Consider the following 23,050-nt stretch of genomic DNA (forward strand, 5'->3'; position numbering starts at 1 on the left):
GGTGATACTTATTGACAATATTTTGAGCACATGCAGCAGGCAGATTAGAGCTGGAGAGCAGTTCTTAAACTTTTTCACAGTGTGGACTGTCCCTTGATAGTGAGATGTCTCTTGGACACCTCCCCTCACCCATTCATTATTGTGCAGACCAAGAATTTAATGTATTTTAACGTCTTTTAAAGACTGCTATTATTTAGTGCCCATGGGCCCCAGTCAGAGCTCAGCCCCCCACCAATGTCCCAGATGCAGTTAAGGTGGAGGAACCAGCATCATGCAACCAGACAGGTCTTCTGGGACCATCCCTTTGGGAAACGCCATGCTCAGATGCAACATAAAACACTTGTATGGGGAAGGAGAAAAGGAATTTAATCTCAAAGGGCTAGATCACTCCTACCATGGTAAAACCTGTGAGATGGAACTCAGGCAAATGAAACTTCTGTGAGGCTCACCTCACAGAAATTACCCCACCGTGTTATTTTGATGGTGGAGATGGGTTAGGTTTACCACAATGTTTGTAAATCAGGACACTGTAATTATGGTTCTCCCAACAGCCTTAATTCTGACCATATATCAACACTTATGTCCTCCCTATCCAACAACAACCTCCTTACACCAAAACACAATACTTCACCCACATTCCCAACGCTCATCGTGTATGCTAAGCCAGCGTTGCCCAGAGTATGGGTATACCCCTGGGTGGTGAGCATGAACGACTAGTTGGAAGGGATGGAACAGATAGACCCTCTCAATTGTTTTCCAAAATCTCAGGTTCAATTTTTTTAAGTTAGTCTTTAGCTGCTAGGACAGTGAAGAGAATTTCCAAACATGAGCTGAGACACATCTGTCTGAATTTGCAGGATAGCCTGAAACTTTAGCTCTGAGGTGTGAGAAACCCCATTCATTCCAAAGGGTGCTGACTTAGGTGCCAGTGATGATACTTTAAATGTCAACAGTGTTAACCAGTTCACTGCTCATGAAAGCATGGAAGAAAGAAAAGAAAGAATCATATTATAGTTACAAAATAAAGGACACATTTTAAAAGACAATTTACTTTCATGCAATTAAAACTCTAACATACATATAAGCCTTTAACAATATTTTCCTGAAAGGAGAGCTCATCTTTCAAAAGTTGGAGAAATTTGGTCTAAATCACTGTACTATAAACATGTTAGAGATATAAAGAGCCGAGAACCGCCAGCTAAAAAGTCAACTTCTAAAGTCGATTTTCTAAAAAGAAACCAGTGACTACCTCAGTTGCTTCATCCTAGCTGTCAACATCTTCAAAATGCCAGTTTTGATTAGCCAAGAGTCTAAACTACCCAATATTCAGGATATCTCAACTGCATTATACAATCCCTTTCCTTAATTTGAATACTGCCTCTCTCTATTCCAACAAGCAGGGAGGCAATAACATCAGACAAATGGGCATCAGAGGCCATTATATCAAATTATACTATCCAGTTTACCTCCATCTCTCCCTCCACCCCCTTTCCCAGACCCCTTTCACGATCAATTGCTTGCACAGGAGATCACATCACTCAAAAGTCTAGGGGCCATAGAACCATTCGACACAGAGGAAAAGGGTTCTAATTCAAGATATTTTCTGATACTCAAGAAAAATGGGAATTGGAGGCCAATACTAGACCTCAGGCAATTGAATAAACATGTCATACATCTAAAATTCAGGATAGTGTCCCTAGCAGCTATAATTCCCTCCCTGGACTCTGCGGACTGGTTTGTAACTCTCAACCTAAAAGATGACTACTTCCACATAGCAATTCATCCCTCTCTCATAAGATTTCTTTGTTTCACATTCAATCACAACCACAACCAGTACCAGGAATAGGTGCTAATTTTCTAATCTGCCCCAGGGGGTGCTTCCCCCCATCCCCATATCACCCCTTCCCCAAGACCCCACCCCCGCCCTGTTTCTTCCCACCCCTGTTCTGCTCCCACCCCACCTCTTCCTGTCCCCACCCTGCCCTTTCCCCACCCAGTTCCACCCCCTCCCCCAAGCATGCTGTGTCCTCACTCCGCCCCCCCCCCCCACGTCTCCTGAAACAACTAATCCACGGCAGGCGGTAGGCGCTGGGAGGGGGGGGAGGCGCTGATTTGCGGGGCCCACCAGTGGGCAGGAGGCACTGGCGGGAGGGGGAGGTTCTGGTAGGGGGGTTGTCGGTGGGTGCTCAGCACCCACCATTTTTTTCCCCCGTGGGTGCTTGTGCTCCAGCCCCGGAGCACCCATGAAGTCAGCACCTATGGTACCTTTGGTCTTTCTTCTGCTCCAAGGGTTTTCTCAAAAATCATAGCAGCTGTAGCTTCCTACCGCTACTGTCTAGGAATAATAGAGTCTTTCTGTCATAAATATAAAGGGAAGGGTAAACCCCTTTGAAATCCCTCCTGGCCAGGGGAAAGCTCCTCTCACCTGTAAAGGGTTAAGAAGCTAAAAGTAACCTCGCTGGCACCTGACCAAAATGACCAATGAGGAGACAAGATACTTTCAAAAGCTGGGAGGAGGGAGAGAAACAAAGGGTCTGTGTGTCTGTCTATATGCTGGTTTCTGCCGGGGATAGACCAGGAATGGAGTCTTAGAACTTTTAGTAAGTAATCTAGCTAGGTATGTGTTAGATTATGATTTCTTTAAATGGCTGAGAAAAGAATTGTGCTGAATAGAATAACTATTTCTGTCTGTGTATCTTTTTTGTAACTTCAGGTTTTGCCTAGAGGGGTTCTCTATGTTTTTGAATCTAATTACCCTGTAAGATATCTACCATCCTGATTTTACAGGGGGGATTTCTTTATTTCTATTTACTTCTATTTTTATTAAAAGTCTTCTTGTAAGAAACTGAATGCTTTTTCATTGTTCTCAGATCCAAGGGTTTGGGTCTGTGGTCACCTATGCAAATTGGTGAGGCTTTTTATCCAACATTTCCCAGGAAAGGGGGGGTGCAAGTGTTGGGAGGATTGTTCATTGTTCTTAAGATCCAAGGGTCTGGGTCTGTAGTCACCTAGGCAAATTGGTGAGGCTTTTACCAAACCTTGTCCAGGAAGTGGGGTGCAAGGTTTTGGGAAGTATTTTGGGGGGAAAGACGCGTCCAAACAGCTCTTCCCCAGTAACCAGTATTAGTTTGGTGATGGTAGCGGCCAATCCAAGGACAACGGGTGGAATATTTTGTACCTTGGGGAAGTTTTGACCTAAGCTGGTAAAGATAAGCTTAGGAGGTTTTTCATGCAGGTCCCCACATCTGTACCCTAGAGTTCAGAGTGGGGGAGGAACCTTGACACTTTCCTTACCTCGATGACTGGCTCCTCAAAGGCCGGTCTTATCAGGAAGTACAATTGGCAGTTCAAACAAGAACTTTGCTTTCCCGCAGTCTAGAACTACAAATAAATCTCAATAAATTGACCTGTACCCTTACACAGCAAATACTTTTTATAGAAATGTTTCTGGATTCAATGATGGGCAGAGCTTATGTCCCTCCTAAAAGGTTCCTTGCTCTAAAGAACCTTATCCAAAGAATGCAGCTCTGTCCTTGAGTCCCAGCAAGTACATGTCTGCAGCTTCTGGGGGATAGGGCAGCTTGTGTTTTTATAACACAGAACAGCAATTTACATCTTCAGTGTTTCCAAGGGTGGCTCAGGACAGTTTATGTACACAAACAAACACAATCTGAACAAACTGGTGTCTATACCCAGCCAGTTCTACAATCATTCACCTGGTAGAATGATCCTTTCAAGATTTGTGCAAGAATCCTGTTTATCCAGAATCTCCATACAATCATGATAATATCGGTTGCATGTCTCCTTGGGTGGGGAGCAGGTTTGGGTCCTCACGCAGCCCAAGGCAAATGGTCACAACAAGAACAGTGCACTTGCACATCAATCTGCTAGAATTGAGGGCATTCAGAAATGTTTGCTTCCACTTTCTTCCCCTAATCAAAAGCAAGTCAATCAAGATCACGATAGACAACGTAGCTTGTATATATTACATCAATCATCACGGAGGAGCATGTTCCCCCTCACTCTACACAGAAGCAATAAAGTTTTGGAATTGGCACATAGGCAACCAGAGAGTCATTTCGGTTTCTTACCTTCTGGGTATACAAAACAGCCTGGCAGATATCCTCAGCAGACCTTTTTTTCCCTAAATTATGAATGGAAGTTGGACTCGAGTCCTCAACAAAATATTCCTAGCTCGGGGGTTTCCTAAGGTCAACCTTTTCACCACTGCAGCCAACATGAAATGCAGAAAATTCTGTTTCAGAGGAGGAACACAATCTCTAGGAGATGCCTCTCTCATTACATGGACAAAGTTTTTGGTCTTTTTTAATGCATATCCACCAACTCCATTTTTTTTAAAAGTTCTCAACAAGATCAAGTAGGACCAGACCAGGATCATTTTGGTTGCACCAACTTGGCCAACACAGGTTTGGTTTCCTTATCTCAGACTCACTCCTCACCCTCCATGGCAGTTCCCCAGAAATTCTTGACTACTATCTGAGAATGCTGGTGGAACACTTCATCACAATCTGAATGTTCTGAAACTTTAGCGTGGCTTCTCAATAGTTCTCGGGGCTACAGGCATCCTGTTTATCAGGAATACAATACGTCCTGTTAAATAGCAAGAAGGAATCAAGACGCTTACCTCCAGAAATGGAGAAGATATCATCTTTGGTGTAACTGTCATCATCCACCTGTCCAGATGTCTCTTTCCACAATCTTGGATTACCTGTTGGAACTGAAAACTTCAGGTCTCTCTCTGAATTCCATCAAGGTTCACTTAGCATCAATAACAGTGCACTCACCAGTAGATGGTTTCTCAATTTTTGCTCATCCCACCACACTGAGGTTCCTGAAAGATCTTATGAGCCTTTCCCCACAGATTAGGGATACTACTCTACTTTGGGATCTCAGCTTTGTTCTTAATGGTCTCATAAAACTGCCTTTTGAGTTGGACTAGCTGTGTGCTCTCTGTGCTCTCCATTTACTGTGTCCTCCAAGGAGAAGATATCATTACGACTCCATCCAAAAATTTTACGTTAGATTTCTTCTGAGTTTCATATTAATGAGACAAGTCACCTTCTAGTTTTGATCTTCCTCAAACTAGCCAATAATTTAGGTAAGGAAATATTTTAATTCCTAGATGGGCTGCTACTGTCAGGAATTAGGGCCTGCAGCTGAGCCTGGACCAGCTAGTTCCATCCCCAAGTAAGCAACAAAGGACTCTCAGCTGAATCTCAGTTGGCTTGCAACAGAAGCACCTGACTGGCCAGATCTCCTGATTGGCTAGAGGAACCAACAGATGCACTCTTAAGCCCCGCACAGAAGGTCGATGGCTGCTCAATGCTTATGCCCACAGCTGCAATTGCTCCTGTGCCTATCTTATTCCAAGCCTTGCTCCAGTCCACTCCAAACGTGCTCCCCTGCTCATTGCCTGACTCCTGGTTCGTGACTCCGCCTATGCCCACTAGACCTTGTGGCCCACTGCTCCACCCACTAGGACCAGCTGCCCATACCTTGCTTCATGACAACTACCAGTGTCATACATTTTGCAAATACCCATGGGGCTGAAGAGAGACCAAAGGACAGCTTTGTATATGGTTTGTTATACACTGTTAACTATGAACTGAAGAAACTTTTTATGGCCAGAATATATTGCCACATAAAAAGAGGCATCCTGTAGGTCAAGAGCAGCATACCAATTTCCAGGGAAGGGATAATAGAAGCAACGGTGATCATCATTAACTTGATTTTCTTAATAAATCTGTTAAGCATTCTGAAGTACAGAATGAGTCAAAGACCACCTCTCTTTTTTGGGAATCAAGAAATAGTGGGAATAGAAACCTTTCCCTCTGTGTTGATAAGGAACTTCTTCTATTGCTCCCAGTTTTAACAGAGAATGTACTTCTTAAAACAGTCTTGTGAGATGGGTCCCTGAAAAGGGACATGAGAATATGCTGGAGAAAGGGAGGGAGGTAAATTGGATAACATAGCCCTTCTTTACTGTGCTAAGTACCCAACTGTCCAATGTAATCTCTGTTGATGCACTGTAAAAGAGAGATAGGCACGTTCCAAATGAGGGAAGGGGTATCTGAATGCAAAAGATGAAACAGGGTGGGTATGTTGTCTTGACAGATATATTAAAACACCTGTTTCAAAGTTACTGAAGACTGATGAGAAGGACCTGCTACAGACGATGCCGGTGGACAATGTTTAGAAGACCTCCATATAGAGGCCTCTGCTGATAGTAGGGTGTGTACCATGTTTGAGGCTTAAACTGTTTCCTCTTTGCTCCGGAAGGGTAAACACTCAGCAAACAAAAGGGTTGCATGAGAATCTTTCAACATGTGCATCATGTTGGTGGTCTTCTGAGAGAACAGTGTAGCACCTTCACATGGTAAATCGCCTATTGCAACAATTCTCCAACTCTGGGTCGGGACCCCAAAGTGGGTCATGACCCCATTGTAATGGGGTCGCCAGGGCTGGCATTAAACTTGCCAAAGCCCGAGCCCCACCACCTGGGGTCAAAGACCAAGGGCTTCAGCCCTGAGTAGTGGGGCTCAGGTTACAGGCTCCCTGCCTGGGGCTGAAGCCCTTGTGTTTGGGCTTTGGCCCCTTGCATCCAGGGCAGTGGGACTTGAGTTTTGGCCCACCCCCGCACCCGGGGCAGTGGGACTCAGGCAGGCTCAGGCTTCAGTCCCCCTCCTGGGGTCATGTAGCAATTTTTGTTGTCAGAAGGGGGTCACAGTGCAATAAAGTTTGAGAACCCCTGTTCTATTGTATTTTGCAGCAGTCTTGGAATGCTGAAGGCTTGAAACCAAGAAGAGCATCTCATTGAAATGTGATGCAGCATCTGACATGTCAATCGCTGCTTTGAAAGACGTGCAAATAGTGAGATGACCTTTTGAGGGAATGGCCAAGAATTGATCTTCGTATTTCCTGGGCAGTTTGTTAGTGAATTTTGAAATTGCTGACTAGTTAATAAAAGTATATTTTGACAACAATGCCAGATAATTTGATACTCTCATGGTGGTATATGCCTTTTTGCTATACACATCCAATCTCTGATAATATTTATCTTTCAGGGTAGCTTTGGAGTGAGGCTGCCTCAAATGCTCGTTAGATGCTGTGACCACTAAGAAGTCTGGAATTGGAAGGGTATAGAAACACTCAGTTTTGCTGAAGAACCTGGTAGCATCTGTCCACCCATTTGTCAGTGGGTGGGTTGGAGGCAGGTATCTGCCAAAGGGTCTTCATAGCTTCCAGTAAGGCATCGTTGATGGGAAGGGCAACCTTGCAGGAGCAGGAGTTTGCAATATGTCTAATAATTTGTTCAGATTGTCTGGCACAATTTCTGCTTGTATTCCCAAAGACACTGCTATTCTCCTAACAACCTTACCTTAGACCTTAGTTTATCCTGTGCCCATGGGGCACTCCAGTTCCTCAACTGACTGACCGCTCACTAGTTGTGGTACTTCAGTCACCAGGTGATGGCAGCACATTCAATATCTTCTGTCACTGTCTTTGGCCAGTTCTTCCTTGGCCTTCCTCACTTTCTCTTTCCTGCCTTGGGTACCCACTTCAATGCTTGCTTAGCATGCTCCCATCTTTCATATGATGTACACATCCCAACGGCCTGAGCCTTCTTTCTTTGATATTTTTCTAACATATCTTGTCCTATCAGCTTTCTTACTCTCACATTTGTTTTGTCTTTCCATGAAATGTGTAATATCTTCCTCAGCCTACTGTGATGGGCAGCCTCTAGTCGCTCTTTTGTTATCCACTGTCATTGGCCAAGTCTCTGCTCCATATAGTAGCACGCTCACTACAGTGGTATAATGGTCTGATCTGACCTTTGGTTTAGTATGGAGACCTCTGTTTGACCAGATGCTGTTCATCCTTCCAAAAATGGTGTTTGCTTTTCCTAATCTTGTATGAATATCTTTATTACAGGCACCTTCAAATGTTATCATACTCCCCAGTAGCAGAACTCTTCTAACTGTTCATTTTCTTTTCCCCCACATACACTTTTGCATCTGTTGTCCAGTTTCCTACTTTCATAATCTTGATTTTCTCTTCATTTACTTTCAATTCAATTCTTGCTGCATCCTGTTCTACCTCTCAAGTAAGGGAAATTATCCCATTCCATGTCACTTAGTAAAGCAATTTCATCAGCAAAGACAATGAGAGCCTGAAAAACTTAAAAATCCTCAGGAGGAGGCAACGGGGACTTTGGAGACAGCCTCACTCAGAAAAGAGGAAGAAAAACTGGGGGTGGGGGGACATCTACAGGTCCCTCCCTAGTCTCCTCTTCTTCTGTGTGTTCCAGTAAAGACGGAAACTGTGAGCCTAGATGTGTGTCATCTCTGGGCACTACAGGGGCAGGAGAAGATGACTTTATCCTGGATTTAGTCACTAATGGTGGCCTAGACATTCTAGAAGCAGGCCAACAAGCCCAATAAGGCTAGGGAGCACAGTCCCATAGTGGAGGGCACCAAACTGAAGCATCCTTAGAATAAAGACCTTGCTCTAGAGTTTGGGCATCTCTAGAACGTTGACAGTATGGAGACCTAAATGACCTTGTTGGAGATACAGGTTTGTCACAGTGAGAGTAAGAAGAGAAGCTATAACTCTTCTCAGTAAAAGGAGGAGTCCCAGTAGGCAGCGGGGCAGGTCTTGGCACTGGAGGACGCCTGCGGTATTCTCAGAGGAACTGAAGTCAACAGTGTAGCTGATGGTTGCAGTGGATGAGGCAGTCCAAAAGCAGACAAATGGGCCAACGTTCGTGGTGCCAGAGGAGCTGATGCTGTATATATTGATGAAGTGGATGGCATGGCTGGTGCTGCGGTAACTGTAGTTGCCAGTGCCAGTGGTGCCACAGATACTGTGAACAGAGAATCCAACAAAGGATTGTCCAGGAGAGGAGGGAGAGGGAGAGAAGGGATTTTGCTGTGAAGAATGCCTGCAACGTCAATGGCCCAATAGCAGAGGCAAGTGCTCAGCCACTAAAGCTAGCACTGCTGGACCTGGCAGTGCCAGTGACAACAATCTCCCTGGTATGTGTGATGACACCAGCCTTGACAGCTCCTCTGCTACCAGAATCGACAGTGCCACCTCTGATACAGTCAGTGAGTGTCAGTGCTTACAACCAGACCTCTCCTCAGCGCTTTCAGAGCTTTTTCTGTGAGGGGACTTCAAATGTTGATCAGTCTCCGAGGACAAAGAGGGTTTTGAGGAGGCCACTGGAGATGAAGATGAACAACATTTCTCACCTGATTTTGGCTTAGAAACTGGGACTGTCAGAGGGGCACTTCTCGTGGACAAACTCTCCACTGTCTCATGGTTGGGGATAGTCTCTGAAGAGGGATACCTTGTCTTCTCAAGAAGAGGTTCCTTGAGGTGGAAATCCCTCTTATTTTTTGTTCTTGTTGGGAAGCAGGCACAAATAGGATATTTGTTCCTCACATACCCTTCACCTAAGCAGATTAGGCAACGTTTGTGCCTGTCGCTGACAGGGATCACAGTCCTGCAAGTGGCATGCTGTTTGAAACCTGGGGATTTCTGCATATTAACCCCACTAAATAGTAACTAGCTTACTCTAACTAAACTAACACTAAGCTACAACTATATACAGAAGGAGAATTTATCTAAGACTGGTTAATGGAGTGTTGAGGAGCTGCAACTCTCACCACGGGCAGCAAGATGGAACTGAAATGGAGGCAGTGATCTTGCCCTGATTATGCCCTCAGCTTGGTGCACAAAGGGAGCAGGGGCACATGTGTTGCCTTCTGATATGGTTGGAAAAAGTTTCCAAGTCAAATGCACATACACCTACACTTCAGGTGTCATTGGCGTAGCGTAAGTACCAGAATCCATACCCCCTGCCACCTCAATAAGGCCTCAGTCCTGTATGGGGAGCTGCCCTAATCTAATATTAGCTGGCTATCTGTTGGGCATTGCTGTAGCACAATGCACTTCAATAATGCCCCTCTTCACTCTTTACATATCCCTGTGCTGGAAGCTGCAGTGAGATGCCACAGGATCTGGCTATGACAGCTCAATATCCACTGAAGAGTCCCCCACCCTTGGGAGGCAGGATCCTTAATTGGGGGAGATCTGGCTGCTTTTTGGCCCCTTGTGGCAGCCAAGTAGCACAAAGGGACCAGAATGTAGCCGAGAATCTGTCGCTATTTTTTCCTAAAAACAATGAAAATCTTCTGGTAGGGACAGACTAATGGTAAATACCATTTGTATAATTAACAACTCAATCCTGCACGGTGCTGGGGAGTGCTTCCTCGGAGATTCCAAGTGCCCTGAGTTTGAACTGAAATTATGGTGTATCAGGCACACTCAGCACCTCACAGGAGGCACCAAACACCTTGCATTATCAGGTCCCAAGTAAACATTCCTATTTCTTCCTTACCTTGTTGTGGATCTTAAGTTTCAGTGAAAACACAAACAAAAATCACAAGACCTCATCCTAGAGAGATGAAATGACCCTACCAATAACATAAAGACAATGGGTCCACTGTTTAAAAGGTCAGACACCTTTTCAGTGACACAGAAAGCATTCATTCTCCACCTATGGATAGTCAGGATTTGGCAGACTCTCACAATAGTTTGCCAGAGGCTAATGGATGTCAAAAAAGGTCTGGATTGTTGTTTTCTGAACATATTTTTAAATGTTTCTTTCCAAAATGTGATCAGGAGAGAGCTGAATCTCTAGCTCATAGAATGTCTTTAGAAATGTAATGTAGCTGGGGAGGTGGCCAACTTCTGGGCACAACTCCCTCAAGCTGTGGGTCTTTGCCGGCACATTTTTGCCCCACCGAGGAGGTCCAGCATAGTAGTGACTTCAGTCCTTTCAGGTTGTTCAAAAGTAATCAGGAAGAAACACACTACTGAAAACTGGTCATCCCACAAACCTTCAGTAGGGCCCCTCCCCGCTATTCAGCACTTGTTTTCAAAACAATCTCTGCTTCCCCTGATTCCCTTCTGATTCTGGTTGTCCCTTCCGGGATGGTTGTCCCGGCTGGCCAGTGAGCTCCGTCTCAGGGCTGCAACCAGGCTTCTCTTCCACCATGAGACACACGGAGCTGTGTCCTCCCTACTCGTCAACCCTGGACAAGGCTAGGCCCTCTCCTTTTATCTCTTCTCCCCACATTTGAAGTTGAATGCAGGTGTAGCAGAGCAAGGCAAGGGGGTCCACAGACTTTCCCTAACCCTTTCACTGCCAGTGTGGAGCGGGTCAGCTTCCTTAACCCCCTCTCTGCTGGTGTAGGGCCTCTCTGCCCCAACACAGTAATGCTTACAGAGTCTGCGCTTGGAGTTTTAATGATCTCACTGGTGTAAAATAGGAGCAATGCCACTGAAGTCAATACAGACACACCGGTTTGACAACAGTATAAATGAGAACAAGATTGTGTGTTTCACCTTAACAACTGTTCTACCCCTCAACAGCAGCATTATGCCTCTGTCTTATAAGGCATTATTTGCACATTTTTTTCCATTCATTGCTATGAACGTCAGCCCATTAGCCAAAGGCAAGATAAAAATACACTGGGTTTTGTTATCACATGGTTTTTTTCATGAATGCTGGACTGTTGGCACCGATGAAGAAGAAAAAAATATATGTGTTATTTAGCCTCCTTCTTCTAGAAACATTTGTTCAAGGGTGGAGAAAATCCATGTAAAGAATTATATGAAATCTGCCATTCTATAAAGTTGGGAAGTGGGAAAGATTGAATTTGAGGCCTTACAAACTTGATATTAGCTCTTTAATACTATACACAGATCTAAAACCTGATCCTGCAATCTTTTCACATTCAAAACTCACACAGGAGTACAAGTGTAATCATGCAGAGGAACCACTGCAAGATCAGATAATTATATAGCAGATATTTATTCAAAAGGGGCCAATTCTGCTCTTAGTTACTGTGTGACTCCACTGGATTTGTTTTATTGTTATGGCTCCAGAAAAGAGGATTTCTTGAGTCCCATGGGATAATGGAAATGTTAAAACAAATAAGGCCCTGTCCACACTGGGAACAGAACCATGCTAGCTTCAAATGTTTGCCCAGAAGAAAGATGTTTTCCAAAAGTAATAAGTCCTAAACACACTCGTGACTATGTTAGGAAATATCCAATGCACTGGTACCAACAGTGGAGGAAGCTGTAGTGTAGAGAAGGTTCAGGTGTTTTTACCACCATTTTATCTAATAAGGCAAAAACAGGGGAAAACACAGAGCAGAAGAAATGTCTTGTTCTCCTGAACCCCACACTAACTAAATCATAATGTAGTAGTTATGGCTTAGGTGGTTTCTTTTTACTAGAGCGCTTGCTTACTTACCAGCACCAAATGAGCTACATTGGTGTAAGGGCTCTTTACTCTGGTATAACTGCATACACATGAGGGATTTGCACCTATTTAACTATACAGTATCAGTTTCTAAACTGATGTGGCTATAGTGGTCCAAAAACTGTGTAGATAAACTTTCAATTAAACTGGTGCAAAAACTTTGTGTAGACAGGCACTAACTCCGAAACAAAAGCAATATAAACAGTTTTAAACAGGTACAAGTGTGTCCACACTTGGAGTTTTCACTGATTTAGGTAAATTGATGCAAAACCTGTGTGTGGCCCAGCCCTATGCAGTGTGTGGGAGAGCATGGAAAAGTAATAGATCTTGTAGCTGTTTACCGAAAAAGACTGGGGGGGGGGGGGGGGGGAAGAGAGAAGAAGAAAGGGAAAAAGCTGCCTCTCTGCTTGGCCTCTTTCATGCCAATTAAAGAAATCAAAGTCTGCACCATTTGGAATTTAAACTCGTGATAGTCATGAGTGTAGAGACCAAAAAAAAAGAAAAAAAGATTAAGTGCTAGAGAAAAAAGCTGCCTATGCATCCACCGAGCAGGCAGAGAGTGTGGATCTGCAAAGAAGGTGAGGCTTGCATGCTTTGTATTCTGCTAGAATTTCCCCGTTTTATTTAAAACTAAGTTTCAGAAGAGTTTACTGGCTCATTCTGAACTCTCTGAAAAAGTTATTTAATTCGGTCTGATCTATTTCTAAAAGGGTCATTTTGTCTTAATTGAATTTGGTGATAGATTATTTTGGGAATATACAGTAGAATTTGCTCTTCTGCTATTTAACTGAGACCAATGTATTTACTTATGTCTTTTTCTATGGTTGTGTCAGATAAATTAGATTTGAACTGTTCTGTCTGATCAGATTTGGATGGTTAATTTCCCTCAGGAACCTAAACTAATGGCAATTAAGCATGCACAGATAGCAAATATAAATTGGTGCAGCTCTCTCCAAATCAATGGAGCTGTGCCAATTTATGCTAGCTAAGGGGTTTATCTAGACATAGAACACTGCAGTGTCTGCAGCACTCCAGGGAAGACACTACCTATGCTGACAGGAGGGGTTCTCCTGCCAGGAAAGGTAATCCATCTCCCCTACAGGCAGGCTGGGTCAACAGGAAAATTATTCCATCCGCCTAGTGCTGTCTACACCGGGGGTTTGGTAGGTTTAACTGTGTCACTTGTGGTCTGGATTTTTCACCTCCTAGAGTGACCTAATTATACCGATCTTATTTCCTAGTGTAGACCGGCCTAAGTATCTGGCTTTGGTTGTTTAAAGGGAATAGAAACAAACACTGTAAGTAAAATATTCACCTTCTCTTTCATCTACTTCTCCCCTACCTCACCCTAGATAAAGTGCATTATTAACAAATTATTCCTGTTCTCTAAATGGCTTTCTTAAGAACCGATCATTTGGTCATGAATTTACAACAAACAAAAAATGTATGAATGGTCTAAAGAACAGAAGTCTCCTCCTACATTGTCTTCAGGGCTGGTTTCAAAATACAGCGGCTTTACCTTGGGTTGAAAGGGAAACCCATTCTCATTCTTGAGAAATTTTATTTCAGAAACCTGTAAACATCTAAAGAGAACAAGCCAAATCCTTCTTTCAGGCACTGTGCAAACCCAGAATAGCTCCACTAAAGTTGGTGGGGTTATACTGATGCAAACCCAAAGTCATGGCAGTGTAACTGACAGCTGAATTTGATCCAATGTGTTTTGTTCTTATTAAGTTACCACAGCCTTGTGTGTAAATGGATCTACCTTTTTTTAAAAATATTTAAAAGAAACCCAAACTCTCTTTCTTCTGATAATGGAAATGGTGATAATGTATTATGCCTTAGGAGTATTGTAATGGATTACTCTTGTCCTTGTAGCGTGACCGAAACCAGTCTTACAAAATGCCCAAAGGAGACCACCAAACAGATGGCATCTTCAGCAAAGGGAAGCGATATACTTACCTTGCAGCACAAGAGTAAGTATAAAACAAAACCCATGACAGCTTCAAAGCTAGTGAAAAGAATTGCATTCAAATTCAGATGTGGCATTCTCTGAAAGCCCATTTATAAATGACTCAACTGAGAGGTTTTCCTCTATCCTGGGAACAGAATTTTACAAAGTAGGATTTTTCTTCCAGGTTGCAACAAAGAAAACAGAACCCAAGATAAATTAATCAGAATTTCTGTGTTCGGGGAAAGTAACAAGGCCTTATAAAGATGAACAAAATCTCACAATTCTTTTGTCTCCTGGCTTCTTTAAATGGTACTAGAATCCTAACCGTCTTGAATCCCTTTCATAGAATGGGAAAAGACAGATGTATGTCTACATATACTGTTAAGCCCATGGTCCCCAAACACAATGTAACTCAAAATTCCCACCCTCTAACCACACAGTTCTTGTGCTTAGTGTGTCATGGAACATGACACAAGTTAGGAAATTGTCTGTGCACAGTTTACAGTCTTCTTACCTCTTTTCCGAAGTTGGGTAATGATTTATAAACCCAGTAATCCTTGTGTCTCTGGCATTTGCTATAACATGGTAGATGTTGGACAGAGGTCCCAGTGTTCTTTGCCTGAAGAGATTCAACTAATAAAAATGGGGTGTGTCTCCACAAGTGAGGCATTTCATTGCTTACATAGCTTTCCCATTATGGGAATGCTTTTTTCAGGGATTGGGGTGCGTTCTATAAGTGGTGGTTCTTTGGAGACCAATATTTGAGGCAATGATTGCATTTTCCCAGTTGTTGAAATAGTCAAGCTTTTGGCAAGGACTTTAGCTAGGTCAGTTACAACGGGGAGGTTGGCAGGAATTAGAGACTTAGACAAGAATCTGTAGCTGCCAACTGGAGAGAGTTGAAGCTAAGAACAAATGTTTTGTCAAATTTTGCAGAAAGGTTTTGGCCAATTCTTTTTCTATGGTTCTCTAGTCCTCAAAAAAGTTGTTTAACATGAAATTCTGAAGGTCCAAAAGTCCCACAAATGAGTGGAAGTCTCATTCAGCGGGCAGGCTGTACAGTGTCCAGCAGGTGAGGCTGCTGTTCAATAGCTATTTTTATCTTTGATGTTCGCCATGTGATGCTTCATACTCTGTATATCATCGAACCACTGCAGGATTACTCACTGCCCGGTGGTTCAAGAGCTCAACATATTAATAGTTTTATTTTTTAAAAGGCACAGTATAGTTCATTTGTGTTCTCATAGAAGCCTCTTGAAATTGCTGATAAATTTGAATGCTGTAAACACTTGTGCTAAACACACTCACTTATGGAAAAATTCATCTAGTTTTTCTTTTGCAACAGGGCTGCAGGTATTGGAATCCTTGTTGTGGTTCTTGCAGTTTTACTGATCATTGGCTGCTGGTATCACAAAAGGCGATGTGGCTATAAAAACCTCCGGGTAAGTGTGGCAACTCATATTCTGGTATAACTTCATTATTATTACAGTAGTGCCTAGGGGACACAACCAAGATCAGGGCACTATTGACCGAGGCACTGTACAAACACATAATATGAGAGCTTTTAAAATAAGACAAAAGACGGGGAAGAGGAAACTAAGACACAGGGAAGTGAAGTGACTTGTCCAAAAAAAAAAAAATTAAAAAAAATATCCACACAGCAGATCAGTGGCAGAGCCAGGTGTAAAACCCTGTCCTGCAGACTTTCAATCCAGTACGTTTTCAATTATATCATCCTGCCACTAATATATATTGAACACCCCCAGTCTGCTAAGCACTTTAATACTTTTCATCTAAGTCTTTGATTTGGCTTAGAGGGAGAGACTAGGGGCTTGTCTACATTACCCGCTGGATCGATCCAGTGATCGATCCAGCGGGGGGGCCAGGGGTTGATTTATTGCATCTAGTCTAGATGCAATAATCGACCACCGAGCGCTCTCCTGTCGACTAGAATACTCCACCAGCGTGAGAGGCACAGGCAGAGTCGACGGGAGAGTGTCAGCCATCAACTTACCACAGTGAAGACACCATGGTAAGTAGACCTAAGTACGTCAACTTCAGCTACGTTATTCACATAGCTGAAGTTGCGTAATTTAGATTGATCCCCACCCCCATGTGTAGACCAGGCCTAAATAACAAATGGAGTGGGGGTAGGGAAGAGAAGGACAAGGGTTACAGTTACAAGCTTATGTGTTTAATATAGTGGTTAAACAGACACCACAGTGCACATGTACATGTAAAAGGTAACCTGCAAAGGGGGTGTCATAAAAATAAAGGGAAGGGTAACCACCTTTCTGTATACAGTGCTATAAAATCCCTCCTGGCCAGAGGCAAAACCTTTTCACCTGTAAAGGGTTAAGAAGCTAAGAACCTCGCTGGCACCTGACCAAAATGACAAATGAGGAGACAAGATACTTTCAAAGCTGGAGGTGGGGAAACAAAGGGTCTGTCTGTGTGATGCTTTTGCTGGGAACAGATCAGGAATGCAGACTCAGAACTTCTGTAAAGTTAGTAAGTAATCTAGCTAGAAATGCGTTAGATTTCCTTTTGTTTAATGGCTGGTAAATTACGCTGTGCTGGGTGGAATGTATATTCCTGTTTTTGTGTCTTTTCGTAACTTAAGGTTCTGCCTAGAGGGATTCTCTATGTTTTGAATCTGATTACCCTGTAAGGTATTTAACATCCTGATTTTACAGAGGTGATTCTTTTACCTTTTCTTTAATTAAAATTCTTTTTTAAGAACCTGATTGATTTTTCATTGTTCTTAAGATCCAAGGGTTTGGGTCTGTGGTCACCTGTACAAATTGGTGAGGATTTTTATCAAGCCTTCCCCAGGAAAGGGAGTGTAGGGCTTGGGGGGATATTTTGGGGGAAGACGTCTCCAAGTGGGCTCTTTCCCTGTTCTTTGTTTAACACGCTTGGTGGTGGCAGCATAGGGTTCAAGGACAAGGCAAAGTTTGTATCTTGGGGAAGTTTTTACCCTAAACTGGTAAGAAAAAGCTTAGGGGGTCTTCATGCAGGTCCCCACTTCTGTACCCTAGAGTTCAGAGTGGGGAAGGAAAATGAATTTGTGCTCTTGTGGGTTTCATGATTATGTATAAAGAAGATCTAAAAAGGTACTTGCCAAGAATTGCAAAGATACTACATTTGGAGTTCTGTCTTCTCTTAGTTGAGCCAGACAGTAATTTTGAATTTTTAACAATGAGAGCTTTTCTCCAAAATATTTTACTTAAATAGGTTGTGTACAATCTGAATAAAAATCTCCTCTCATCCCAATTAATTAGAAGTTGTACTTCATTACTTGTGGTAATAATCCTATTACCTCTCCCCTGGAATGGGGCATAGTGTCTTCCAAAATACACATGACCTGAATTTCTACAGTGTTAAAAACCCACCTTCGGAAACCAAAACCAAAAACAAACACTTTTCAGGCTCTCTTTATACATCACAGAAAATGCACAAAGTAATTTTTCCCTTTGAATCTCCCCTTTAAAAATGTTATTATGAAAATATAATTACAATGTTTGTGCTGTTTGTTGGGGGAGAAACTGGACAGAAGAAATGACGATGCAGGACTGAAATAGGAAAGGAAGAAGAGAGGGGAGAGACTTCCCTCTTACAGGAGAGTCTATTATAGAGATTCTCTACGTTTTAGTCAGGAGGAGAGGATGGAAGAGGATAAAGTATGGGCCAGATCAGATAAGAAATATTCACATAAAGAATCTGAAACATCAGAAAAGGGCAGACAAATAAACAGTGACAAGTTTTCAAAGTGCTTGTACACAAATGCTAGAAATCTAAATAATAAGATGGGTGAACCAGAGTGCCTCATGTTAAAGGAGGATATTGATATAGTAGGCATTACAGAAACCTGGTGGAGTGAGGACAATCAATGGGACATAATCATTCTGGGGTACAAAATATATCGGAAGGACAGAACAGGTTGTGCGGGAGGGTGGGGGGGGGGGGAAGGGCACTATATGTGAAAAAATGTAGACTCAAATGAAATAAAAATCTTAAATGAATCCACATGTTCCACGGAATCTCTATGGATAGTAATTCCATGCTCTAATAAGAATATAACAATAGGGATCTATTATTGACCACCTGACCAGGACAGTGATAGTGATGATGAAATGCTAAGGGAGATTAGAGAGGCTATCAAAATAAAGAACTCAATAATAGTGGGGGATTTCAATTATCCCCATATTGACTGCGTACATGTCAGGTCAAGATGAAATTCAGAGACAAAATTTCTCGATTCTTTAAATGACTGCTTCTTGGAACAGATGATACAGGAGGGAGAGGCAACTCTCAATCTAGTCCTGAGTTGAGTGCAGTATCTGGTCCAAGAGGTAACTAACAGGATCGCTTGGAAATAGTGACCATAATATAATAACATTTAACATTCCTGTGGTGGGAAGAAAACCTCAGCAGCCCAACATTTAATTTCAGAGAGAAGGTTAGGTAAACAGAAATTAAAAGGTACAGTGACTAGAGTGAAATCCCTGCAAGCTGCATGGACACTTTTCAAAGACACCATAATAGAGTCTCAACTTAAATGTATATCCCAAATTAAAAAAAACACAGTAAAAGAACTAAAAAAGAGCCACTGTGGCTTAACAACCATGTAAAAGAAGCAGTGAGAGATAAAAAGGCATCTTTTAAAAAGTGAAAGTCAAATCCTAGTGAGGTAAATAGAAAGGAGCATAAACACTGCCAAATTAAATGTAAAAATGTAATAAGAAAAGCGAAAAAGGAGTTTGAAGAACAGCTAGACAAAAACTCAAAGGTAATAAAATGTTTTTTTAAGTACATCAGAAGCAGGAAGCCTGCTAAACAATCAGTGGACGATCGAGATACAAAAGGAGCACTTAAAGACGATAAAGTAATCGCAGAGAAACTAAATGAATTCTTTGCTTCAGTCTTCACGGCTGAGGATGTTAGGGAGATTCCCAAACCTGAGCTGTCTTTTGTAGGTGACAAATCTGAGGAATTGTCACAGATTGAAGTGACACGAGAGGAGGTTTTGGAATTAATTGAGAAACTTAGCAGCTACTAGTCACTGGGACCAGATGGCATTCACCCAAGACTTCTGAAAGAACTCAAATGTGAAATTGTGAAACTATTAACTATGGTTTGTAACCTGTCCTTTAAATCAGCTACTGTACCCAATGACTGGAAGATAGCTAATGTAACGCCAATATTTAAGAAGGGCTCTAGAGGTGATCCTGGCAATTACAGACTGGTAAGTCTAACGTCAGTACCGGGCAAATTAGCTGAAACAATAGCAAAAAATAAAATTGTCAGACACATAGAAGAACATAAAATTGTTCCGCAAAAGTCAATATGGTTTCTGTAAAGGGAGATCATGTCTTACTAATCTATTAGAGTTCTTTGAGGGGGGGTCAACAAACATGTGGACAAGGGGGATCCAGTGGACATAGTGCACTTAGATTTCCAGAAAGCCTTTGACAAGGTCCCTTACCAAAGGCTCTTATGTAAATTAAGTTGTCATGGGATAAGAGGGAAGATCCTTTCATGGATTGGGAACTGGTTAAAAGACAGGGAACAAAGGGTAGGAATAAATGGTACATTTTCAGAATGGAGAGGGATAACTAGTGGTGTTCCCCAGGGGTCGGTCCTAGGACCAATCCTATTCTACTTGTTCATAAACGATCTGGAGAAAGGGGTAAACAGTGAGGTGACAAAGTTTGCAGATGATACTAAACTGCTCAAGATAGTTAAGACCAAAGCAGACTGAAGAACTTCAAAAAAGATCTCACAAAACTAAGTGATCGGGCAACAAAATTGCAAATGAATAAAAAAATGTAATAAATGGATAAATGTAAAGTAATGCACATTGGAAAAAATAACCCCAATTATACATACAATATGATGGGGGCTAATTTAGCTACAACTAATCAGGAGAAAGATCTTGGAGTCATCGTGGATAGTTCTCTGAAGACGTGCACGCAGTGTGCAACAGCAGTCAAAAAAGCAAACGGGATGTTAGGATTCATTAAAAAAGGGATAGAGAATAAGATGCAGAATATCTTATTACCCTTATATAAATCCATGGTACGCCCACATCTTGAATACTGCGTACTGATGTGGTCCCCTCATCTCAAAAAAGATCTACTGGCATTAGAAAAGGTTCAGAAAAGGGTAACTAAAATTATTAGGGGTTTGGAACGGGTCCCATATGAGGAGAGATTAAAGAGGCTAGGACTTTTCAGCTTGGAAAAGAGGAGACTAAGGGGGGATATGATAGAGGTATATAAAATCATGAGTGAATAAGGACAAGTTATTTACTTGTTCCCATAATATAAGAACTAGGGGCCACCAAATGAAATTAATGGGCAGGAGGCTTAAAACAAATAAAAGGAAGTTCTTCACTCAGCGCACAGTCAACCTGTGGAACTCCTTGCCTGAAGAGGTTGTGAAGGCTAGGACTCTAAAAGGGTTTAATAGAGAACTGGATAAATTCATGGAGGTTAAGTCTATTAATGGCTATTAGCCAGGATGGGTAAGGAATGGTGTCCCTAGCCTCTGTTTGTCAGAGGTGGAGACGGACGGCAGAAGAGAGATCACTTGATCATTACCTGTTAGGTTCACTCCCTCTGGGGCACCTGGCATTGGCCACTGTCGGTAGTATGGCCATTCTTATGTAGGAACGAATGATTTTTAAAAGTAGGGGACATCAGAGAGAGGCATAGCAGCTGGGGGAGAACAGGATCCAATAGCAACAAATTAGTACATCTTTGTCCTCATTTTTGATCATCCCATGATTGGACGTCTCTAAAGAGAGATCATGGATTGCATTAGCAGTGACAGAGTAACAAAGCTTGCACAATGCCTGCTGGCATTATGTCCCCATTCTTATTGACTTTCACACTTTAAATGATACATTTATAGTCATACTCAAGGTTTCTTTTTCTGTCACTCTCTCACCTTTCCTTACTGTCTATCAGAGTAAAAGCTTGCATGCTGGCACTATGAGAAGAGTGGCAGGTGAAGATGCCCCACTGGATTGCAAAGCACTTTTACAGGAGTACAGCAACTTTAACTCTGTGGTAAGGTGAAGTCCCAGGTTTCATTTACTTACAACGTTTAGTGAATGCTGCAGTTAGTTGCTGAGATGACTGCTGGTGAAGTAGTAATGACGCACTTTTACCTCTGGTCAATGGCTTCTTTTCTGGATTTGCATTATCTAAGCTGGGTCTGCATCTTCCACATGTTGACCCAATCTGTTAAGAAAAGTACTCTCATGTAATTCTTGTAGTGAAAGTGATTTGTGAAATCTAATATTAATAGCTTGTCTTAAAAAAAATTCTCTTCTTCCTCCTCGACTTTACGCTACTTTGATTTAGTTGCAACATGCATTCCTATTTGATCTACTAGCTGTAATAAAATAGTTATATGCTGCAATATCCTGCAATAGCAGGGTCTTCATGTCAACAGCTCTACCAATTTTACGGTGTGTGGGATTCCATAATCGGATATTGATTGTTTATGTGCTTCTGACACGCAGTACCAAAATCCACATACTAGCTATTTACCATAGCACTAATTGGGGTCCTCAGCATCAATCAGAACAGAAAGATGCATTATTGTAACCAATGAATGCCCATCCCCCCAAAATAGTTCAACTTCCAGAAAGTGAATATGAAGAGTTAAATATATTGAGTTATGATGGTGTGTAATTAATTTGAAGAAAGGAGAAAGGGTAATGAAATAATTTATGGTCAATATGCAATAAATATGCTGCTAAATATTGTTAATTTTGTAATAAGATATGTACTTACATCTGCCAAGACACTGTAATGTTTTATTATAAACTACCTGAAATATCAACATCATCTCCCTCCCCCACCCCCTCGAAAAAGCCTATCCTTAAAGTACTGAACATTTGTTCTTTGATAGCAGCTGCATGGACAAATGTCTCATCACAAAATGAACTCAATCTTATGCACAACCAAAAAAGCAATGCTTAATTTTTTTTTAAAATAAATTCACAATCAGTTGTTTCAGCTGTTCTGAACTACAGTATTATTTAAGGACAACCAAGTAAACTGATGTAAAATTCTTTAAGAGGAATACAAAGCCGGCTAGAAGATGATACTATTTCAGCTTTAGTGTGGTTTGCTTGTCCTTCAATGCATTCACTCTACTTAGCATCTTCACCACATTTTTCATTCCCACAGGTACCTGATGCTCCACCAGCATATGACAAAATCTCCGCCGACCCATTGCCACCACCTTATTCACCATGATGTTGAGTCAGTCTTAAACTCTAAGTACACAAATTGATTCTTTTTGTGCTTTTGCTTAAACTCATGTGCAAACCAAGCATTCTTTATGGGTAAACTGTTATAATAAAGTACACATTTCCATGACTAGTTGCTGACAGTTATTGCCTAGTTCAATTTGCCTTTCATCCACATATGAAACAGATGAAAGGCTTTTGTATTTCTGCCCATTCCTAGATTATTTTTTCCCCAGCACTTGTAGCTGTGGGTGTATGGTGCAGTAGCTCATTGTGATGAAACAGGCTGGTTTGGTAAGGGGCAATTAATGGGGTGATAGAGAGATTGGCATTCCAAGGGGAAGACTTCAGGCTGTCACGATACAAACTTGCTTGCCCCTCCCTCTCACTAATGAGATGTGCGTGTGAACTTCTTCCCAATTAGTCAGGTTTCCATATACTCAGTCTCCCTATCCACCACCTTTCACAC

The 23,050-nt window shown here is 42.1% G+C and overlaps 1 protein-coding gene across 1 annotated transcript; it reads left to right on the plus strand.

Annotated features, from left to right (window-relative positions):
* Nucleotides 1–14,260: 14,260 nt before the first annotated feature.
* On the plus strand, nt 14,261–22,588 carry MLANA (melan-A). Its single transcript, XM_077817648.1, has 4 exons — nt 14,261–14,334; nt 15,658–15,754; nt 21,287–21,388; nt 22,520–22,588. The coding sequence occupies exons 1-4, from the start codon at nt 14,261–14,263 to the stop codon at nt 22,586–22,588; spliced, it is 342 nt and encodes a 113-aa protein (XP_077673774.1).
* The last annotated feature ends 462 nt before the right edge of the window (nt 22,589–23,050 follow it).

This window comes from Eretmochelys imbricata, chromosome 5, assembly GCF_965152235.1.
Source record: "Eretmochelys imbricata isolate rEreImb1 chromosome 5, rEreImb1.hap1, whole genome shotgun sequence".
In the NCBI taxonomy this organism is placed as follows: Eukaryota; Metazoa; Chordata; order Testudines; family Cheloniidae; genus Eretmochelys; species Eretmochelys imbricata.